General features: G+C 34.6%; 2 protein-coding genes across 3 annotated transcripts in view; one reads left to right on the forward strand and one right to left on the reverse strand.

Moving 5' to 3' along the window:
* Positions 1-1,179: 1,179 nt before the first annotated feature.
* Positions 1,180-17,642, reverse strand: LOC129264269 (maleylacetoacetate isomerase-like). Of its 2 annotated transcripts, none has more exons than XM_064102993.1 (8): positions 17,590-17,642; positions 14,167-14,218; positions 10,523-10,584; positions 8,724-8,804; positions 8,285-8,362; positions 7,199-7,246; positions 5,299-5,480; positions 1,180-2,426 (listed from the first exon to the last, which is right to left on the reverse strand). In XM_064102993.1, exons 1-8 carry the CDS (start codon positions 17,596-17,598, stop codon positions 2,300-2,302), a joined length of 639 nt encoding a protein of 212 aa, XP_063959063.1. In that variant the 5' UTR covers positions 17,599-17,642; the 3' UTR covers positions 1,180-2,299. The 2 variants fall into 2 exon arrangements, with proteins under 2 accessions (XP_063959063.1, XP_063959062.1); XM_064102992.1 differs by lacking the exon at positions 17,590-17,642 and adding an exon at positions 6,686-6,721 and having other exon boundaries at positions 14,167-14,224.
* Positions 17,643-18,098: 456 nt separating this feature from the next.
* The window catches only part of LOC129264268 (uncharacterized), a 38,188-nt gene continuing 35,793 nt past the window's right edge, over positions 18,099-20,493 (forward strand). Inside the window, exon 1 of the mRNA XM_064102991.1 lies at positions 18,099-18,199. The gene's annotated coding sequence lies outside the window, so the exon portion shown is untranslated. The remainder of the gene's footprint in view (positions 18,200-20,493) is intronic.

Consider the following 20,493-nt stretch of genomic DNA (forward strand, 5'->3'; position numbering starts at 1 on the left):
GACCATATCCCTAGAAAATTGCTTCAAGAAATGTCATTATGAAGAGGAAATGGACAAAAATTTGTGAAGAAAAATCACGAAAAAGGAAATCGCATCATGAATATTCATATCATGGGCGGTCCCACATTTGCATGTTATAGCGAGTTTTCCATTATTTAATAAATAATGGCATTATTTAATAAATAATGGTTATTTGTATATAAATAATGATTATTTGTATATAATGGCAAACTGTAAAAATTGTTTATAAATAATGATTATTTATAAATAATGGGATATTGAAACAAAATTATTATTTATAAATAATGAAGTAGATATTTCATTATTTAACAAATAATCTTTATTTATAAATAATGGAAAACTCGAACATTAAATAAAAATTATTTATAAATAATGAAGTAGACGTTTTCATTATTTAACAAATAATCATTATTTATAAATAATGGAAAACTCAACAAATTATTTATAAATAATGAAAAACAAATAATCATTATTTATAAATAATGAAAAACAAATAATCATTATTTGTAAATAATGAAAAACAAATAATCATTATTTATAAATAATGAAAAACAAATAATCATTATTTATAAATAATGAAAAACAAATAATCATTATTTATAAATAATGAAAAACAAATAATCATTATTTGTAAATAATGAAAAACAAATAATCATTATATATAAATAATGAAAAACAAATAATCATTATTTATAAATAATGAAAAACAAATAATCATTATTTGTAAATAATGAAAAACAAATAATCATTATTTATAAATAATGAAAAACAAATAATCATTATTTATAAATAATGAAAAACAAATAATCATTATTTATAAATAATGGAATGTTGAACTATTATTATTTACAAATAATGAAGTATTACTTGGAATTATATATAAATAATTAGAAATGATATTTTATATAATAGTAGTTATTTACAAATAAAATGTAAATTATATATAAATAATAGTTATTATTTAATAAATAATGATTATATAACAAATAATTGTTCTATATAATATTGGTACATTCGGCGCCTCATAGTTATTCACTGTTCAAAAGGGAATTAAAAGCCATTCATCAGACACTTCTGTTACTTTGTATCTTATCTGAATGCACACACACACCAAAAAAAATATCCATGTTTTAGAATAATTATGGCTACAGGACTTCATTTGAGATATGGGCAAACTATAAACTAGTCTACTCTTTATTTCCTTTTTACATAACAAAAAACCCAAAGAGATTATATTTTTTAAATACATGATTATTTAATCCTGTACTGAAATATGGTCTTCAAAAATATGTACTCAGTACGAAATCTCCACATATGGAAATTAAAAATGATACAATTTACATTTGAAAGATCATACAATGACCGAGGGAAAACAAAGAAAATATAAACTTTTATAAGGTAGATGAAATAATTCAAGTAAATAAATAATCAAAATATTTCTTCATATCATGAAGACATATTATTTTCAGCCAGTATTAAACTGACTAAATGACTATTCTCATATCGCCAGTGCATTTCATTCTCCCTACACTACAATCCAATGAATTCCTCATTTTGGTAATACCTACCTATTGCAACCCTTAAACAAGATATATCTTTTGTGAACCATATCATATGCAAGATGTGTTTTATTGAAAAACTAGAAGTTACTCATTTCTGAAAAAAAATATGAGTAATAGGATACATTCACAACCGGTATGTATGTAGTAAATCTTGAAAGAATTCAAACAAAATTTTTCAAAAAAATGACTGTATTGCTCTTATAAATACATACATGATCATGATTTTGTACATATTCAACGTTTTAAGAGAAATTGAAAGGAGTAGTTCCCGAGAGGATTGATATTCATTCTTCTTATAAAGAGGGTTACTGCCATCAATGTAAATGAAACTTTACATTGATATCATTCACATTTCTTCTATATCAGACAATGGTCAGTGTTGGGTGACATTTTGAACATTACTTTTCGGCGAAGCTAACTTCCAAAAGTCACTAATGCAAAATAATATCTGAATGCAAAATACTACAATTTATGACAGGTATTTGAAATGGCACAGTAGGATAGAAAACATTTTCTTCAAAAGGCATTGTTTATTTTCTCTATTGGTATTGTGCATTGTGGATCAATATTTTTTTGTGCAACTGACTTTTGGAACCTACTACCCAACAAGAATTTGTCTCTTGGTACATGCCAATTCCATACTGTCAAGACCGTTTGACACTGATCTTGCTCATATTACTCATTTTAATATTCTATCTATTCAATTTAGAGACCTTTCATTGTCTGAGATCTTCAGGGCAATCTGGCTGCTTGGAAGGATGGCTGACCTTAAAGGCATCAAGTTCAGCAAGACCATCGTTGATCCTTGAGATGATTGGAAAAGTTGCCATGTTCACATTAAATCTGTGTTAGAAAAAAGAAAAAGAATATTAAAACCAGTGACTAAATTTTCCTCACTGTTGTGTGTTCCGAAACGGAGAAGCATCAATCTGCATTAAAATATTAGAATGAACAGGTGACTACTTTTTCTCCCTGTTGACTTGTGTGTCAAGGAATGGAAAAGTTAACAGTAAAGTACAACAAGTGGAATGCCTCTGGCCGTCTCACCTGCATCACGCGATTCAATATAGCAGCAGTGCTGATTTTGAAAACTACTATAACTCGCACAAGATGTTCAGTGATACTTGGTTACTCTATTTCCACGTTTTATGAACTAGACCAATACACTTATAGAGATATGATGGCAATTCAACAAATACCCCCAACGTGGCCAAAGTTCTTTGACCTTACATGACCTTTGACCTTGATCATGTGACCTGAAACTCGCACAAGATGTTCAGTGATACTTGGTTACTCTATTTCCACGTTTTATGAACTAGACCAATACACTTATAGAGATATGATGGCAATTCAACAAATACCCCCAACGTGGCCAAAGTTCTTTGACCTTACATGACCTTTGACCTTGATCATGTGACCTGAAACTCGCACAGGATGTTCAGTGATACTTGATTACTATTATGTCCAAGTTTTATGAACTAGACCAACACACTTTCAAATTTATGGCTGTAATTCAACAAATACCCCAATTTGGCCAAAGTTCATTGACCCTAAATGACCTTTGACCTTGATCATGTGACCTGAAACTTGCACAGGATGCTCAGTAATACTTGATTACTATTATGTCTAAGTTTCATCAATCAGATCCATAAACTTTCAAAGTTATGATGGTAATTCAACAGATACCCCCAATTCGGCCAAAGTTCATTGACCCTAAATGACCTTTGACCTTGGTCATGTGACGTGAAACTCATGCAGGATGTTCAGTGATACTTGATTAACCTTATGTATAAGTTTCATGAACTAGGTCCATATATTTTCTAAGTTATGATGACATTTCAAAAACTTAACCTTAGGTTAAGATTTTGATGTTGATTCCCCCAACATGGTCTAAGTTCATTGACCCTAAATGACCTTTGACCTTGGTCATGTGACATGAAACTCAGGCAGGATGTTCAGTAATACTTGATTAACCTTATGGCCAAGTTTCATGAACTAGGTCCATATACTTTCTAAGTTATGCTGTCATTTCAAAAACTTAACCTCAGGTTAAGATTTGGTGTTGACGCCGCCGCCGCCGTCGCCGTCGGAAAAGCGGCGCCTATAGTCTCACTCTGCTATGCAGGTGAGACAAAAACATGACAGCTAAAGTATGTAACAAATAACTATTGAATTGAATACCAGGGTTTTTCACAACATCAAGACACAAAGTTACAAATGATTCATGCCAATGTCATACACTTATGTGTACATGCAAACATTTTTAATCATTCATAATATAATACTGTTATCAATTTTGAATATTAATTGCATTTGTGTTGTATTGGATATTGAACAATAAGTAGAAAAGGTTGAATTCTTTAACAATGTATTAAAAGTTGACATGAAATTGAAGTGAACAGATTTCAATAGTGATAAGATATTCAAATAAAGGTATATGAATATACTGATAACATCTGAGTGAAAGATTCTTTCAAATTTTAGGTATAGTTTTTTTTTTAATACGCCACTTAATGCAGCTCTCCACAATTCAGTATTTTAAGCCGAGTACAATTGTAAAATTTTACAGATTACTTTTTATTATAATTCAAGCTATTGTTCTGCTTATGACAGCTCAAACAACTTGATAATGGATAATGGATAGTGGAGCGTTGTGGCCCAGTGGATTAGTCTTCGGACTTTGAAACAGAGGGTCGTGGGTTCGAATCCCAGCCATGGCGTAATTTCCTTCAGCAAGAAATTTATCCACACTGTGCTGCACTCAACCCAGGTGAGATGAATGGGTACCCGGTAGGAAGAAATTCCTTGAATGCTTTGAGCGCCTAGGCAGCCCAGCTAAAGCCGGGGTAATAATAATAGCAGGGCCCGCTGGGAGAACAGTTTTCGGAACTGAAGCGGCTTCCCTGGGTAAACATACCTGTATTATTATTATTATTATTATAATAAATACACTTTTCAATTCAATGCACTCAATTACTACAGCATACCAAGAGTAAAGGGCATTTTTTTCTCAAAAGCATGATCATGTATTATTCACCATATTGATTCAGTTTTAATTTGTCCATCAATTTTTAATGAGATATTTACATTAAATTAACGATAATTCAATAAATAGAAATCAACAGAAACATGAGCTTCTTAATCTCAATCATAAATTGAATGAACACATATTACTCAACTCCATAAATTCAGTTTTGATTTGTCCATGAGATTTTACATAAATGTACTATGATAAGAGTACCAAAAAATAAAACACATGAGTTTCTCGATCTTAATAAAAAAATCCATATACACCATGATCATTGAAAAAGACAAAAAGATACATATAGCTTTGACATAAAAAAGTATATAGCACAATAAAGTAAAGTCCATGCATTCCAGCACTACGTGTCTTGGGGTATTTGCATAGCACACATCCACCTTGTCATTTGCTCCAAGTGCTTCTACATAACCCCCCAGCTAAACTAAGCTACCGATATTCCGATGCTCAAAGCTTTTTGATGATTTACTTCCTGCCGGAGTGCCCGTACCCACTTACCTCACCTGGCCTGAGTGCAGCACATTGTGGATCAATTTCTTGCTGAAGGAACTATCTGATGAATATTTGCATGATGAACATGGCTGGGATTCAAAGCCACGACCCTCTGTTACAAAGTCATGGAGAGTAATCCACTGGGCCACAATACTCCAATTCACTGCTGGTGTTCCTACCTACCTCAAAGCATTGTAGACCTGTGGTGCAAGGAAGAGATCAGCTACAGTGACTTCATCCCCAATGCAGTACTTGCCGGAGGTGTTCTCAAGGGTTTTCTCAAGAGCTTCAAAGCCTTTGGTGATGAGTGTGTTTCCTACTTCCATCTTTCGGTCTGCTCCAATGAACTTGATCATGCTAAGATTCTGCAGTCATGCAATAGACATTGAAATTTATTTCCATGATATTCCATATCAAATACAAAATAGCAATAAATGTAGCTTCTAAAAATTCATGAAAATGTGAATATAAACAAGGATTCATGATACCAATCAAGCATTATATTATTATTTGGGTTTTGTTCTTATGTGTACTGCCTATAACAATTGTTTGGTCATGGAAATTCGTGCTAATTCATCCACTGCCAAGTTCTAGCTTATACAGTTAATTTTCTCAAATCAGCATGGATCATCAAGTAGATATATGTATTGTCATATAATTACAAATGGAAATTAAAACAAATGGGATGGACGGTGGTGATAATAGGTGTACACAATTAGCTGCAACGATGTGATTATTGCTGGCATAGATGGACACAATACCAGTACTATTTGATGGATCACTAATATTGATCGATGAATAGGGGGCCAACAGCTGTTTCAACTGAAAGCAAATATGAAATCTTGATAATTTAAAGAAAAACCAGTGACATACAGTCATAGATATATAAAATGCCTCAGTTCTGATAAATAAATGGTGTCTATGATGTGGTGTCTACTGTCCTTTACTTGTGACTTATCATGAAAATGTTCAAATCAATCTATATTGGCCATTGACTGTTTCTCCACAGCATAAATGTGCATCATAATCGCAATTGAATGAAAGCAAAATCTAGTAATTTTCTTTGTAAATATTTGTGGAAAATTGATTATAATGATTCAATACACTTTAAATATTTTATGTTTAGGTTTTCTTCAAAATAATTTGCTAATACCTAATGTCAAGATAGACCAAGATCTCATTCCTGGCAATCATTAAATCAGTTATGAGGAAGATACAAGTTATACCTTCACCACAGATGAACATGAGGGTAGGGTTGGGGGCTGAGGAATGGCGGTCTGTTATGAAAGTTCTCGCTACTGACAATTTCAGTAATATTCTTGGTTTTGATCAATTGAAATGCACTAGTTTCAAATTTCCTATGATAAACTGACAATGATGTGACTTTAAATGTGTATGTCAATATAGGATATGTGAGAGGTTTGATAGACAGATGACTGTTTCAAGAATGTAAATATAAATGTAAAATTGATAATGAAGGGAAGAGTAAAGATGGCTTGATCATACCACATCCCATGTTGCCTTTGATACATTTGCCAGAAAGATAATAGAATATGGACTTGAAACTTACTTTCATATTCACATCGGCTGTGCATGGAGCAGTATACTGTCGACAACAGTAAGATTGAAAGGCTTAAATTTCTAACATATTTCTGTGGTACTAAGAGATTCAACTGAGACAGACTAATTTGTATTTGACTCTGTCCGACTTGGACAAGTAGGAGGAAAATTATTCTTACACACACTCTTCTTAATCTAATCTGTCTCTCTTCCTTCTATGCATCCTCATCCATCCATCCATATATATCCTTCCACCTATCTATCAACATAGCTGACTATTATCAGTCTATCAATAAACCTACCCATCCACCCACCTACCTATCTATCTATAGATCTATCTATCTATCAATTCATTGAGTCATTCATTTTTTTTAAATTAAATAAACTTTTGGTTTTGATGATACAATCACGCCAATGAAAATGACTCCAAACCGATGAATGGTACGTCACTCGAAATAAAACAATAGTTTTGATCCGTCTGGAGTCGGTTCCATTGATGAGACTGGTACAGAAGTTTACTAACCTGAAGAGGCTGGATCCCTGCATTGATCATTTCTGCTACCTGACGTGTCTAGAGGTACAGACAAACCATGGAATAGACATTCAATTATAATCTCATTGAAAATCATTGATGACATGAAAAGTACATCCAAGCCCTGCACCCATACACAATCAATTTGCAAAAAAAGAATTAGAACAAAAAAATCAGTATTTGATATAAACATTCAAACCTAAGAAATCTTAAAAATCAAAGCTGCAAAAAAGTGAAAACTTATATTGAAATTTCAGTCTATTACAGGCCTCCTGTAGGAATAAAAGCAAAATAAATTATAAATAGTTTTGACATTTCAATCATCATTTGCTACGTTTTGAAGCCGATCTGTACTTTACTCCGACCACAAGGCTTGCAGTAAAGCAGAATTTTTATTTCAATATTCCTAGTATTACTCCTCAGTACAAAAGAGATTATTTTAATAATCTCTTCATTTTAATAATATTAATTATATTATACTGTAAAGCGCTTTGAGCCATTATGGGAAAAGCCCTATATAAAAACTGGCTATTATTATTACTATTTATCATTATTTTACTTGTTTCAACCTTCACATTTAATTAAGGCCAATGCAATTTGTTATTAAAAAGAAGAAGCATTGGATAGTAAAGTGTGTGGCGGACTTTAGATCCAACTACACACGACCATGAATCTTATCAAACTTCCTTTTAAAGGTTCATTTTCAAGAGAAAGTTTCATGACTTTTGCACACCGGTAAAGAAAGCTACACCACATTCTTATCTGTTAAAATTATCAGATCCCTGTCTTGTTACTTGCTATCTCTTATTTAGTCCCATTCATATGAATTTCTGTATGGTTGTATCATTCATACAGCATGTTATTGTGGCAGAATTCAGTGAGTTCAGATCTACTCAAGATAGGGTGTTATGAGGACCCTATTAAATGCCATAAAATGTCTCAGAAAAATTATCTGAAAAGTATGTTTTTCCTTTTGAACAAGTAATTTGACCTCAGAGAAATTGTTTGCATAACAATTTGTTTATGAATGTTATGCACAGTTCAGAGACTCACTGCAAGGACTGAAGGATCACTTACCATGAATCTTTTGATTGGGTCTCTTGGAAAGAGGCTACAAGTTGGTCTGGTCTCCTCCAGGTATTCTATGATAGGAAGCTGCACAATTAGTAATGATAATTATGGAAGATGATAATCATATGAACAAAATTAATGGGTGTCGTCAGCTTCTGAATGACAGAGGAGGGGCAAAGAGTGTTTTTGTTTTTACAGTTTCTTTTTGTATACTATATCTAATTTGTCACTAATTATTATTTTATTATTTTTATTACTTTTTAGTGTTGCATTCACTTTCTTTTGGCGATCCAGTCACATGGGTTTTTTTAATAGCCTATGCAAAAAGCCAGGCAATTAATTTTGTATTGACTGATATCCATCAATATCATTTTGTATGTTGTTTTTATTTTTTTTGCATAATAAAGACTGAATTGAATTGTAATAAATTGAAGATGAAACTTACTGACTGCGTCATCATAACACCATCGATCTCTAATGCAGGAACTTGCCCCAATGGATTTATTGTACGGTAGGCATCAGAAAGCTGGAACAAAATTCAATAACTGCATTTAATAGTGAAACCTCTAATGATGGGATGCTGGTGCAAATAAAAGGAGACATCATCCTCTTTCCCTTCAAAACATAGGATTATTGCATGATTTTTGACTAAAAATGGGCAATATAAAGCCAACTGATACCTACATGAAATGTCATGCACTCATCAGAGTTAGATCGCATGAATAAATAGAACACTAGGAACAAAACAATACACTGGTCAGCTATTTTACTCTCATGAGAATATGTCTAAAAGTTTTGGTATGTCTGTGTTCAATACTATTTTCCAAATGCATCTTAATAAAAACAATCCCAGCTTAAATGAAGTTTCGTGAACCAGTGAGTTGGGATTAACATTAAACCTTGGACTATTCAGCCAAGAAATTGTTTTTGCAAACAATCACTGACAGATGATTAGTAACCTGTAATTGATAATGATATTTATTATGCTATTTATTAGGTTATTTTATGCATTTTCTATATGTTGTTGGATTGTTTTATTGTCAAAAGGACCATGTTGAAAAACAGTGTAAAGTATCTGAACATGTTATCCTATACAAATATATATATATATATATATATATATACAGTGCGTCCCAGAAAAACGAAACTGAGATTTAGCGATGATTTATCATAACTTAGTCATAAATAAAATAGACAAATGACCTACCAATGTAAAGCTTAGAATCTCCTCTTTCATCTGGTATTACTTAGATTATCCCTTATTCACGCATGAGTGAGCAAAAACAATTCGAAGAAAGGATGCCAAAAACTCATTTGGCGGGGGGTATCTGAATTTCAAAAAGAAAATCACACGACTAAAAAGTTCAATATCTGCTCTTTTCTTTGATACCTTAATCACAGAAAATGGTCAAGAAGTAAAAAAATTATGGTCCCTCGAATCAATGCTTGTATTTCCATAATTTCATTAAATAAACGTGTTTTCACCGGTTTCCCACAGAAGCTATCGCACAGTAACAAAAGACTTAATGCATGGCTGATCGTCAACAAAATGGAGTGTCGAGTGAGTTTGAACGCTAGCCTGTAAAACCTCTTCATTTTATGAAATTATTGAAATTCAAGCCTTATTTCAAATAACCAGAACTTTGTTATTTCTTGACCATTTTCTGTAATTAAGGTATCAAATTAAAGAGCAGATATTGAACTTTTTAAAACTGGTTTTCTTTTTAAAACCCAGATACGGCCCGCAAAATGAGTTTTTGGCATCCTTTCTTCGAATTGTTTTTGCTCACTCATGCGTGAATGAGGAATAATCTAAGTAATACCAGATGAAAGAGGAGATTCTAAGCTTTAAAATAGTAGGTCATTTGTCTATTGTATTTGTGATTAAGTTATGATAAAATAATTGATAAATCTCGGTTTCGTTTTTTGTGGGACGCACTGTATATATATATATATATATATATATATATATATATATATATATATATATATATATATATATATATATATATATATATATAAATGTGTAAAGTTATACATGTACAACAGCTTTGGCAACTCTTTTATTTAAATATTGTAAAGAAATGGATGAAGATATATATATATATATATATTAAAACATCTTTGTACAGGATAACAAGTTTTGTATATTGACTTTATTTATTATTCATTTATTCATATATATATATATAAGAATAAATGAATAATAAATAAGAATAGATTTATATTCTTATTTGTAATTACCTGTTCTGACTTCAGTAGGTTCACAGCTTTATATTCATAGTTGATTCCTTTCAAGGCAAGAGCTACAAATTTAAAAAAAAAATCAGCTTTCATACTTATGCATCATACAAGGGTTATTACATGGACAATTTTAATCAATTACAACCTTGTCATCATCAGTTAAACTAATCAATTAAATCTGACTAGAATTCTATCAATCATCTTCACTTTAAATTCAAAGTGCATAAGAAAATAGCATTTATTCGTTTTCATTACTGAGTGAAAGTGTGGAACACAAATTAAAACTAGAATTTTAATTTGTCTTGAGGACGAATTAGGTGATCTGTCTGTGATTCTCATGATCATGATCTAATTTTTGATCATTATGTTAATACAGATCAATATGATAATCATTATAATAATCAGACTTTTATTAACAAAAGAACATATTAAATACTGCTGAAAGACAAAAAATGAGGAAGTTGTGTAAAAGGCCTTGTTTTATTAGAGAATGTCAAATCCCATTTCGCAAGTGACGACACAAAATAGTGAACATAATGTTGACAGAATACATTAATGTAGCATCTAGTTTTGAGAAAAAATCAGTACAAAAAGAGGGTACACACAAAATGAGCAACAAAAAGATAAATAAAAATGTCAAGTCAGTTTCGAACCGAGGACCCTCGCTTTACAAGGCAGGCGCGCTATCCATTAGATCACCTTGTTTCTCAAAGAGTCATCATTTAAAGAATGAAAATAATCTCAAATTGACTTATGACAGTGAGAGATTGGCAGAGTGATATGCCTCTAAAGCCCTCTATAAAATTGTCATTTTTTAGGATGATCAATTAATGTAAATGAGTATTTAAGAAAACATTCAGAAACAGTATAAGCACAGCTACAATGTATTGAAAACTGGGGGAAAAACAACCAATATTTACGGAGTTATAGTCATATTTGCGAAATTATGAAAACGTGATAACAAAAATTTGAAATTTTGAATTCCGACGCCATTTTGATTACATCATGATAAAATTTAGGGTCAAATGTGATATGAAATCACATCTACGGTTCATACTTTATCTAAATAAACTAGAAAGACTCTTGACTTGACAGTACATTTGATATCGATGCACCTGCCATTACAGATCTGAGCCATGTTACACAAAATTACTATTATGGCAACTTTGCCATCCAATGGTAGAAACCATGGTAACAATGATCAACAGCCAATCAAAAATCAAGGATTCCATGCAAGATACCATTGAATGGCAAGGATTATATAACTTTCCAATACCTAACAGATTGTCGCTGCCATGTGAATATGAACCAAGTTTACAATTATTTCTAAATTCTAATTATATATAGGATTTAGGATCCATAAGTTATCATAAAAAAATAGCCATGAACTCTGTAACCTTTAACCTCATAACCCAAATGTCATAACCTTTGAAAACTATATTTTCAAAAAGTCAGATTAATGCCTCTCCTTTGTGTGTAAATGAATCATGTTTGATGTTGGTTCATGCCATGGTTTTATTAAAGTTATTGCATGAACAACAAGGCAAACGCCAAGCATTGTCTCGCCTGCATATTGCAGTCATGAAGAGACTGCATGTCAAAACTATGCTATATGACTTCTGAGGCTGTCAGCAGTTTAGGGGGTGAATTGTGGTTCTGACAATTTACATATGCATTAATGGCCTACTTTATCCCTAGAAAATCAGATAACACTAAGAATGCTGTTAATACTATGAAGCTATAATTATTTCCATGCAAGTAAGGAAATGAATATTGGTGTAAAAGAATGTAATTGATAATAATGTGAGTAAAATTGTAAAATTACATTATTAAGGTGTTATGGCAAACTTATTGTTTGAAAAAATGGAGGAAAGGTTGTGCATGAAAGATAAATATAAAAACTTATTGTGTGTGATTTTATTTTTATTGCTTTCTATTCTTGTTTTTTTCTTGTGATCTGAATGAGTGCAACATGTTGCCCGGCACCACGGCGTGGACGCGGATCACACTTCATAATATTCACACTGTAATGAAATGCCAATCTTTAGCATTATGTTGGATGATGGTACATGTAGGGGCATAACTTTTCTCAATTTGTTTTCTACAGTATTACCAGAACATGTACATACAGCAAATCTGAAGGGTAACATTTAAGAAACTATGACAGCTTTTCTATTGTACCATTGTCAAATTTGTGTGAATATTATAAATGGTGCCAAGAACTATAGCTCATTAAATAAATAACAACAACAGTTTTTAAAGAATAAACAAGTAAAATACAAAATCTGGTTCAGGTATAGAGAGTACTGAGTTCTGAAGTAAAATGTTAGTGTTAAAAAGTATAAAATTATAAAGTTCATGTCATTAGAGGAACAAAGTAGTGTGAAAGTTCATTGACCTTTGACCTTCATCAAATTCAACTCACATTCGAACCTGACCTGCACCTTCAAGAGATGGACCTCTGTTACGAGTTTGGCGATTCCACCTCGAAGCTATAGAAAGTTATTGTGTGTACAACACAGCACAGTGCCAGTCATGGAAAGTTCATTGACCTTTGACCTTAATCAAATTCAACTCACATTCGAACTTGACCTGCACCTTCAAGAGATGGACCTCTTGTATGAATTTGGCAATCCTACCTCGAAGATATAGAAAGTTATTGTGTGTACAGCACAGCACAGTGCTAGTCATGGAAAGTTCATTGACCTTTGACCTTATTCAAATTCGGGTCACATTTGAACTTGACCTGCACCTTCAAGAGATGGACCTCTGTTATGAATTTGGCAATCTCACCTCGAAGCTATAGAAAGTTATTGTGTGTACAACACAGCACAGTGCCAGTCATGGAAAGTTCATTGACCTTTGACCTTATTCAAATTCGACTCATATTCGAACTTGAACTGTGCCTTCAGGAGATGGACCTCTGGTATGAATTTGGTGATCCCACCTCGAAGATATAGAAAGTTATTATGTGTACAACATAGCACAGTGCCAGTCATGGAAAGTTCATTGACCTTTGACCTTATTCAAATTCGACTCATATTCAAACTTGACCTGTGCCTTCAGGAGATGGACCTCTGGTATGAATTTGGTGATCCCACCTCGAAGCTATAGAAAGTTATTGGGTGTACAACACAATTGTTGACGACGACGCCGACGGAAATAGTGATACCTATGTCTCGCTCCGCTACGCAGGCGAGACAAAAATGGGATGGACAGACTAACAGACAGAAAACCCTGACACATACTTTATACAAAATTTAAACTCATACAATTATGTCGTTGTTTGCTTTACATTAGAGTTTGGTATATCATAATTTAAATGAAAAGTTATTCCTCTATAAACTTCTAATGTAATATTTTCTTGGGTCCTAGCCTTATTATGAGACAAATAATTTCATGCCCCATATGACAATCAAACAATGTTCAAACAACTGTATATCAAAATTCATAAAGAGAGAAAGAGAGAGCTCTTCTTCAAAAATTGATAGAATCTCAAATGCATAGGCCTACACTCAAAACCAATGCTTCTTTAATTATAAAGAGAAAAAACGATTCCAGGCATTCAATAATAAGAGGAATTTGATACTTTGCTGACACAAATTGGGTGAACTTTCTTTCAAATACAGATATTTGATACTTACCGGTCCTTACACGCCATGAACAGGAACTGCGGAAGTATGAGTGAAGGACGGGCTGCATAAAACGATAAAATAAAATAGAAAAGAAACATTGAGCATTCCAGGACTTTCAGAAAATAAAATATCATCATGGTCATATGGACCATCATGGCCATATAATATTCCCACCTCCAACTTCTCACTCTTCATAACAATAATAACCTTGTCCTCAGTTAGTAACCCAAGTGTCCTGTGTCCTCAGTGCTAAATGAAAGGAGAAAAACGTTTAAATCTCTTGATCTCTAATTCTTGATTTTTTATGTATCATAACCTTGTTCATTGAATGAGTGGTATTTTGTCAGGTGCCTCATTTCAGCTGAGCTTGCTACGCCGCCTTTATCATGTTAATCTGTTTTTTAAAAATGGAGCAAGTGCTAATATAAATAGATCTACGTCTACCCCATCATTTTTATTTTAGAATGAAGCAACGAGGATAGGAACTTCTCATATGGTGTGTTCCCATTCAACTTTGTGGTGGGGGTATTTTGCACTTAGTTTTAGCCTCTTATTTACATTTTCTTTTTTTTTTACTTTTCCACTCACCTCATATTCACAAAAACATGCTCACAATTAGTGATGTTCTCTGGTGAAAAAAACAATAAATTAATGAAAACATAAATGATTTAAAGTTCTTATACAATTAGGTTATATTAATTATACAAATAATGCATGCAGCCAAGTGCATGCCATTAGTGGAAATGCAGAGCACGCAAGGTTTCTTTAGATAGTTGCCGCACTGTGCACGAGCCGCAGGCGGCGAGTGCCCAGTGTGCACCATCTGAAAAAACCTTGCGTGCTCTGCATTTCCACGCGAGCGTCGCGTAACGTTGGGGAAGTACAATAAGAAACAAGATGGCGGCGTAAACATTGGGCAAGTCTCTTCCGTCTTTTCACAATATTTTTCTCATTTTTTTGATGAATTCTTGTTTAAAAATAATGAGAGCGTAGAAATGTCGGAAATGAAGATTTATCCCATGTACATGATTTAGAGCTAGATCTTTTAGAAGGAAAGTAGAAATCTCGGGGGTGAAAGTTTCAGGTTTTGGGGTCCTTCGTGTAGGTGAATAGGAAGGACTCCGTACTCCCTGGCTTCATACTCATAGAGAGTAAGCCTACGTTAGTAAATGATTTTTACTCTCAAAAAGCCGCCTGGCTAGTAATGTACCCGTGGTGGGTGTGTGAGTGGTGCAGGTGATGACATGTCAATTTTCGCTGCTCACCTTGCACTGCCGTGCATGCACAAAAAAGTTGGATGTCATGTGACACGTATTGGCCAATCGTGATGCTTGAAATAATACACTTATTTTATAAAATGTTTTAAAGACTGCAATTGTGCAAATGAAGTGATATGCAATAATGCATCAAATAAAATGGATGACAATCCTTCCTTCCTTCCTGGTTTTCTCCCTCCGCTGCTTTCGGAGATCAGCTCTATGTCCGATGAAGGCAAAAAGCCAAGGCAATAGTATCCATAATAATAGACCTTATCGCAAATAGCGTTTGTCGCGTGAGGGCGTCTGTCATCGCAGAGGATCACGGGATGCGAAAGGGGGCAAACGCGGAATCGGCTTTCGGGAAGCCATACAACGCCATATGTTTTGTGTAGTGTCACTCAAAATCCAGGCTTTTTTTTAAGTCTGATTTCATCGTATTTAAATTATTTTGGATACTTGAATGTGGATTTATAGAACAATCTTTGTATCATGATTGCCCAGTGAAAGTATGAACTCAATACTCACCGTATTTTCGAAGTTTTCTGGGGCTAAACTTGGGAAGATTTTGTGGGAAAAGTTAGACGGTGATTGCGGGTCAATGCCGATCGACTTTAGAAAAGAGCACATCAGCGATCCGAATTTTCCATTAAAGAATATTCATGAGAATCATAATGTAGACCATATATATATTTTATCTCCATATAAATTTAGCTAGTTTTTGTTATTTTTTGGGAAATATAGTCCTTTTTTGCAACCCAGGCTTTTGAGTTTGATCAGCTCGTTAAGAGGGGGGGGGGGGGGTGAGACAAATATTAAAACAAGCTAGTGTATACTATATAAATAAATCCCTGAATTTAAAACATTTTACGTATAGGCCCTATATCCCTCCAACCTCTGTAATTTTATTTTGTCTGAAACTTAGCAGATGATGGATATTTAATTCATATATAATATTATTCCATTCTTTTGATTAAAAAATCTTATTTCAACATTCACATCTTCAATTAATGTCAACGCTTTCAGTCACTTCTCTCACAGCTCACCTTCCTCATTTCTTTTTTTTTAAATATTTTTCTCTCAACATACTTTCATCTATTCTCATATTTAATTCATTATTTTGTCTAAGCATGCCACTAATTAATAAAACTTCAGAATGTCCGACCATAATCCTGAATTATATGCAATAATTATGTAGCCTATCTGTGGAGAGAAAAAGAAAACACAGCTCGATTGGTTATAGGCCTACTCTGAATAAAATCATGATTGAGATAATTATTTATGAAACATGTATTCTTGACTATCGATTGATATTACAAAAATATATAACTAGAATAAAGTAACAAAATCTACTGCAGAGTTTGTTTTATCGATCATCATCATTTTATTATTGCTTGGAATTCCGTGACCATGCAGTTTCCTCCGGATCCACTGCCTCCCGGACCTGGGCCGAGAGTGCCCGCTGTCCACTCATTCAATGAACAAGGTTATGATATAACCTTGTTCTCAGTTATATCTCCATGTGTGGCAAAATAAGGATGGCAACGTTTGGCTTATTTTCTCTTTTTCTTTGGGACAAATGCTTGATTTTTTTACACTGACAGTTTCCATTACACCTATTTGTCATACAACTTGGCCCTTAAGTAAATTTGATTCTTTAATTTTTTTTTTCTTGATTAAAAATAGAGATAAAAAAATGAAAATTTTCTTGCCATAATATTTTCCACCAATAGAGGGCGTACACAAAAATATGCCCAAAATTCAAGTTTTTGAGCGCTCTAGTGAATACAAAAAATATTCCCAAGTTACTAATGAAAAATGAATTGCAACTGTACGGAAATTTGTAATTTTGGTCACAAAAGTGATATTTTAATCATTTTTCAAAGTGTGTGCTCTGTACAGCATTGGCATGCCATAGTCCAACCTGTAGATTCGCCACAGGCAGGGTGGTTGCAGTGAACAAGTGCCGCTGTCCGTGCATACAAGCACACTTTGCACAGTCACAGCTGCACAGCTCAAAATACGCACAGACAGTGCGCGAAAATGAAACAAAATTGCACTTGTTTTCATAAAGTCTGTGGTAATTCTTGCAGCTAGCCTATAGACAGCACATCTATCTCTGCTATGGTGTTAGGGGATTAGTAGGGATTAGTAGTAATTAAGCACACAACATCACATGACCCATCGGCGGGAGGAACAAACACAAGACCAGTCAGCTGTACAACACACATACCCGGCACACACACTACACACGCCATTCATCATTCCATACCCAACCCCCGGTCGTAGCGGACCTGTCACAGTGCCTGGATAAGAATAAGGTAAGGCTTTCTCCCGGTGTGAAGTTTATATGTGTATAGCGAGTGTATTATTATTTATGTTATCGGCCCACCTCTTTACTGGCGACGAGGATTAAAGCGATTTTTATTTTATTTTCGGCAAAACATTTTCTTTACTTCGCCACAGCCAACGCCGTTGCAGAATCTGCGTTGGCCGTGGCCGAATATAAAAAAGCCGCCGCCATCTTGAAAATTTTAGGCTTTTTATTAATTTGAGCTGTTTGACTCTGTTTCGTCCATAATAGTAAATAAAACAAAAAGTAACATATTATTTTAGTTTGAGATTTTATTTTTTGGTGGAAAAAGTTTGATTTTTAGTTCCGTAAATATACTCTATTTTTTTACCGATCGGCACTGCCGTGCTGGCCTTGAAGGAATTCAGCGGCTAGCTAGACAGGAGCTAATCGGATTTTTTTGGACAAAACATTATACGTTGTACTATTTAGGGTAAATATCCACTCATTTTGTTGACCATATATTTAAATCTTCCCTTGTTAGGATATATTTTTGTGGCCACCGAGTGTGATTAACTTTGATGAAATTTTGATTGCGTTTGACTGTGTTTACTGATGTGGTGTGAATGGATTGCTGAATATTATTGATGTTGTGAGTTGATTATTTTATTACAAGCCTGAATTTGCTTTTCTCCTTTGACCGCCGCGCTGCTGCTGCTGCTGCTGTTGTTAGTATTTTTTTGTAGTAAATATATTTCTGGGTGTTTTTTGGAGAAAACACCAGAAATTTGCTGCTGCTGCTGCTGCTGCTGTTAATTATTAGGAATTTATTATTTTTGGTCACGCGTCTCAGGAGATAAGGAAATTCAGTCTTGTATTAATTAGTTTGTTGTTGCTGCTGCTGCTGTATTGAATATTTTGCTGCTGTTGCTGTGCTGTTGTATTGTTGCTGCTGCTGCTGTATTGAATATTTTGTTGTTTTATTGCTGCTGCCGTTGTGTAATTGAATTGTTGCTGCTGCTGTTGTATAATATATTTTGTTGCTGGTGCTGCCGTTGAGTGAATGCTGTGAGCTGTGCTGCTGACATTTGTATTAAATTCATATTCAATCAATTAATTATAAATTGTATAATTAAATAAATTTTGTATATATTTAGATAAATTGTACTTGTAAATATTAACTTTTGTTCAAAAAACAGAAAAAAAATAAATAAATAATAAGAATTTATTTATTTGAAATTATTTCTATATATTTTTCATATCTTTCTTTGAACAAGTGAGCGTTCGATTGTTTGCATTTTTTCTTTTCTCTCCTAAGAATTAGGAATTTTATTTTTTAGGCAAGGTAGCCTCTGGATTTTAATTTGATTACATTCTCAGGATATTGTGAGGTTAGTTCTGTTAATTCTCTTTCATTTTTTTTTTCAAAAAGTTAATTTTGTCCCAGATTTATTTTGATTTTATCCGCAAGACAAAGTCTGCAGGATAATTTTTGGTTAATTACAGTTCAATTTTGGAATTTAATTTTTGTTACTGATTAATTTCTACATCAAGATGGCGAGCAACATTCCAAGAATCAAAATCAACTTTTGTTCGTCTGAGGAATTGATGAGTCTGCCCGGAGTGGGTATGGCCACCGCCAACCGCATTCTACACGCGAGGGAGGCGGCTGACCTTACTCCGGATACATTCATGTCAATACCTCACATACCGAAGGCGGAACTATTAGTTTACGCCTTTGATTATGAGCCAACAACAACGGCTCATAATGTGGACCGCAGAGAAGTGCGCTCCGAAGGAGACGAGCCTTCTACGAGCGTTCCACTTATTCCGTCTAAGGAGCCCCCCGTAAGCCAGGCGTTTGAGGCTTGGCCACAGCACACCCATGCACATAGCGCACAGGGTGCTGTAGGCCAGTCTTCTCAGACACAGGCCGGGGAGGCCCCCTTATTTTTCACAGGGGGGAGGCCAGGTGGCGCTTTTACTCAGCAGCCTTCGGCCTCTCCAGAAGATAGGGCTAAGTCCCTCTGGGCAAATCAATTTGGATTTTCAGGATGGAACGATGGCCTGTTCCCACCACAGGGTCCCCACCAAGTTACCCCACCAGGACCCCAGTTCCAATGTGGTCCTCGTGCCCAGGTAGCTTCCCCACCAGGACCCCAGTTCCAATTTGGTCCTCGTGCCCAAGTAGAGTCGCATGGTCAGGCTCCCAGAGCTCAGGGTTGCCGACCAGCAATGACCAACCAAACTACCCAGACACCTCCACATAGCTTTCCACAGGCCGTTCCAAACTTCACGCAAGCACAGTACGAGGAAATGTATGGCGTGATGTTTAGGATGATGCAGATGATGCCATTCGGAGGAATTGGACAACCAGCTCCTCCATACTGCAACCCTGCTGCCGCCTACGGTGGGTATTGCCCACCATGGGCTGGAGGCAGATATCCGCCACACTACCCTAACACTGTGGCCCCGCAAACCTCTCCCCAAGGACCATGTGACTTGCAACATGGGGGTAGCAACCCTGTGTATCAAGGCGCTGGACCCCAAAGAGATGGACATGGAGGCCCAGTATACAGTGAAAATAGAAACACCACAAGGCCATCAGTAAGTCCTGGATACTTGGGGCTGCCAACAAGAAATCAGCCGCCCCGCGTCACCAGACTTACTTCGGCCTCAAGACCTGTGGTACCAGAATATGACGACAGAAGGCCCCCTTCTAGACCAACCTCTTTGCCGAAGACCATTTCGTTCGACGGCAAGGGAAGTTGGGCGGCCTTCTATTCA

This window comes from Lytechinus pictus, chromosome 7 (genome assembly GCF_037042905.1).
Source record: "Lytechinus pictus isolate F3 Inbred chromosome 7, Lp3.0, whole genome shotgun sequence".
Classification (NCBI taxonomy): domain Eukaryota; kingdom Metazoa; phylum Echinodermata; class Echinoidea; order Temnopleuroida; family Toxopneustidae; genus Lytechinus; species Lytechinus pictus.